Raw genomic sequence first — 4176 nt, forward strand, 5'->3', positions numbered from 1 at the left:
ACAAATCCATGTTTTCCTAAAAAAATACTTAATTAGAAAAATATGGCACTTTTAACTTTTAATAGCACACACTACTTGCAATAAAATTTTCACAATCATCATCCATATATTTGATATTATATACAATTTTGCAAATATATTTCTCATATTAAAAAATGATTTAATAAAAACATTAATAATGATTTTTTTTAAAAAAAAAAATTATACTATCTTCACAATCTTATTTTTTTATAGATTCAACCTGTAGCATTAGCACGGGTCTTTAATCTAGTATATTTAACTTTTGACTCCACTGAAATTATTTTATATTTATTTATTTAAGTTTTTGATTTCTTTCCCCCTTAATTTTTCTTATTTAAGTATTATTTTGGGTTTTTTTATTCATATATATATATATATATATATATTAAAAAACTACAAGGCCTTGCCCTGTGCAAGGCCAGCCCCACCAATAAGTTGGCCATGCAAACCTTGCATGATTGCCATGCAAACTATACTGGTATGCTCAAGACACAGTGTCTGGGCCATTACTAGCTTGTGCCATGCCCCGATTTTCATGTTGCTCGACCCTGCCCGCAGAATGACCCTGCTAAGCCCTGCGTCGGGGTCACATCGGCTCAACCGATCGAAACCGAGTCGAACCGAGTCAATAATTAAATGATAAAAATATTATAATAATTAATAATGAGCAAATATAATATTAAACCCATAATTATATTATAAAAACCTACTCAAATTTGATATTTAAATCGATAAACGACCTTATATACAGTAGAATTTTTCTAATTTTTGTCATTTATTTTTTTACATTTTTTTAAATATTTATAAATTTAATATATTAATATATAATTATCTAACTTCTCTCTGTTATTTATTTATTTATTTATTTATTTGTTTATTTGGTTGATTTTTGTTAAAAATAAATAAGAAATTTAATTCACTAATTTTTATATTTTTAATTGAGTTTTTTTATTTTTGTTTTTAAATTTTTCTTATATTTTTTTATTTAATTAGAATACTTTTAATTTTTATATTTTTTTATAATAAAAATTACACTCATTTATTGTTTTATTTTTATTAATAAATTAAATTTTTTTAGAAAGTATTTACATAATACATTAATATATTTTTATTTTTTAAATATTAATTTTTTTGTTGGTATGTTTATGATATATATATATATAGTAATTCTATTTATTGATTATAAATTATAAATTAATATTAATAAATATAACCGATTTTTGTGGTTTTTAATGAGAAAATAATAATAAATTATTAAATATTGTAAAAATTAAACATTATGACTCGATTGACCCGGCCGGGTTAACTCTGCTCCCATTGAACCGCCCTGTCACCGGTTAACTCCGGGTTTTTAATACCCCGGGTCATCGGAGTATCTGCCTGCCACATGGCTGGCTCCCCGATTTTTTTCCCGGCTGAACTGCCGAGCCGGTCCCGGTCCGACAACATTGTCGATTTTTAATGACCGACTTGATGGTGAAACTTACAATATTTGTCTTAATCCAAAACATTTAGCTCACAATTTTTATCTGACAAAAATTAAATAAGAATGCACTCACCCAAAAACCCCCGGGTATCCTCTTCTCTTTGCTTTAGCTGCTGATGCTCTAAGTGCAATGTTTTCTAACGCTCTTAGATCCAAAACTTTTGTTAGTGTGCCACTGGACCATTCTGATAGTATTTGTCATCTACAATACGCAGATGATCTGATCATATTCTCTGCTGGAGGACAGGAGGATCTTAACATCATTAAGTTAATTCTTTATCTTTTTGAAGGATACTTTGGACTTACAATTAATTACTCAAAAAGTTGTTTATACTCGACTAATTATGGCTTCCAACCCCACATCACTTCTGCTATGATTGTAGAACGCTTTCCAGACCTGCCTCCCAATTACCTACTTGGGGTTCCATTATCCGGTAGACGCACCAAATAAACAAGACCGGAATCATCTTATTGAAAACTATTCGTGCTGCACTTCCGCCTTGAAAGCTATATATCTCTCACTTGGTGGTCTTCTTACCCTTCTAAACTCGTTTCTTTTCAACCTGCTCCAGCCATCGGATGTCGCTTTTAAACTACCCGCTTGGATGATTAAAGATGGACAAGATTCAGAGGGACTTTCTTTGAAAGGCCCTGATTTGGGCCCCAAAAATATTAGGATTGTTGCCTGGAAAAAGATTTGCAAGCCCCGAAACTTGGGTGGTTGGGGAATTCTTAATATCCGTGACTTCAATAGTGCTCTCCTTGGAAAAATGGTGGTGGAAAAATCAATTCTAGCCCCTAACGGCTTTTTGGCCAAGGTTATTAAAGTTAACTACTTTGCCGCAAATCCTGCATGCACTCTTTTTCACCCGTCTCCAAGAAATAAATCCTTTTTTGGTGGGTACTTTCTTCCCTCGACTATTTTCGCCTCCCTGCTCGCTAAAAACATTTAAAAATGGGGCTAATACCTACTTTTTAGCACGATAGGTGGTTTTCGTGGAAAACCCCGAAGATCATTGGTCTCATCTTTTCAATGACTCGTATCTATCCTTGATCACAGTCGCCAATTTTCAACAAGTTAGTTCACCTGAAAATCTCTTCCTTAACTCTACCTCTAAAGACTTAATTCCTTTTTTGGATGTGATCTTGATCGTACCAGCTGATCATGAAGACTTCTACACTTGGCCTCTAGATAAAAGTGGAACCTTCTCGATAAAATCTTATTACAAGTTTCTTACCGATGTAGGTATTCGCTATCAACTTTATACAAAATTTTGGAAAATTAGATGCCCAATAAAAATCACCTTAATTTACTGGCTTGTCTGGGAAAATAAATTCTGACCCTTACTAAACTTTTTTCTGAAAAGCGTGTAACTTTCAAAATACAACTGATACATGCGTACTTTGCCACAGGGTCTCCGAGACTGTTGATCATCTCTTCATTGATTGCTTTTACATAACACGATCCGGGTCTTTCTTCGCACAACTTATGGAAATTAATTCAAACCCTCCTCCATTTTCGACGATTTGGACCACTTTGATCACATCATTTCAACCTCGAATGCCAACCTCTCGGGATTAGAGCTATTTTTGGAATATTTGGCTTGAGCGCAACCATCGTGATATTTCAATTTACAGCACTACCTACTCACTCTTTACTGATAAAAATTACTAATATGCTACTTTCTTGGTTTTTAGCAAAGATTCGACAATCATCAATGCACTCGTGTCGAGGCTACTCGTAAGATCAAGCGCCTATCAATTTCTTCGACTAGGGTTTCCAACACTTCCGCATGAATCGCATCCTATTCCGGAGTTGGAGTAGACTTGGAGTGAGCTTTCTACTCTTAGCCTTGTAGACCTATATCCCCCTTTTGGTGGTTTCGCTCATGTAGATTTGATTTATTGGCTTGTTATCCTGCTTTTGTTTTTTGCTCTTTAGTTGTTCTTGCGCCTCATCTCCGGTGAGAGCTTCGACTCTTTTCTAGTTTATTAGTACTTTGTTTGTTTGTACTGCTCAATAAATTTGCTGGTTTATCCACTTTTATAAAAAAAAACCACCAACAAGTATTTAATCAATTTGATCCAATAAACAAAAACAATTATTGTAACAACCACCCCCGCTTCTATAGCAAGCCATTCTTCTTCTTTCAGCACTTTGGTGGGTGGCAGAAATTGTTTAAAAATTGATAACATTTAATAGCATCAGGGGCCCATTACCGCAAACGAATGGAAATCTTTTAGACTTATGAGATTCTATGAAATGATGCGAGTCTAAAAAACACCCAAGCACAACCAAGACTCAAATGAGCAAATCAGTCTGTTTTCTGACGCCATGGTTTCTTGTCTTCTTCAGCTGCTACTGATCCTATGGCCACTGTTCATCTCTGCTTCCATTGTTACTCATCTTCCTGGCTTTCATGGTCCACTTCCCTTCCACATTGAGACTGGGTGAGCTGAAGTTCTAATTACTGAAACTTGATGATTTTAATGTCTAAATTTTGGTTGCTTTTTTATAGATATGATGGTGTGGATGAAGTGCAGTTCTTTTATTACTTCATAGAGTCTGAGGGAAATCCAGCCCAAGACCCTCTTCTTCTTTGGCGCACTGGTGGCCCTGGTTGCTCTGCTTTCTCTGCCCTCATTATTCAAAAACGGTAATTTCTTTT

At 34.4% G+C, this 4176-nt stretch overlaps 1 protein-coding gene across 1 annotated transcript; it reads left to right on the forward strand.

Annotated features, from left to right (window-relative positions):
• Nucleotides 1–3785: 3785 nt before the first annotated feature.
• On the forward strand, nucleotides 3786–4164 carry LOC120256970 (serine carboxypeptidase-like 4; the record flags this gene model as incomplete). The annotated part of the gene is made up of 2 exons (XM_039264622.1): nucleotides 3786–3958; nucleotides 4027–4164. Coding segments are annotated over exons 1-2 (254 nt in total), but the record flags the coding sequence as incomplete, so codon positions are not given.
• Between the last annotated feature and the right edge of the window lie 12 nt (nucleotides 4165–4176).

The sequence above is a fragment of the Dioscorea cayenensis genome, unplaced genomic scaffold, assembly GCF_009730915.1.
Source record: "Dioscorea cayenensis subsp. rotundata cultivar TDr96_F1 unplaced genomic scaffold, TDr96_F1_v2_PseudoChromosome.rev07_lg8_w22 25.fasta BLBR01001768.1, whole genome shotgun sequence".
NCBI classification, from domain to species: domain Eukaryota; kingdom Viridiplantae; phylum Streptophyta; class Magnoliopsida; order Dioscoreales; family Dioscoreaceae; genus Dioscorea; species Dioscorea cayenensis.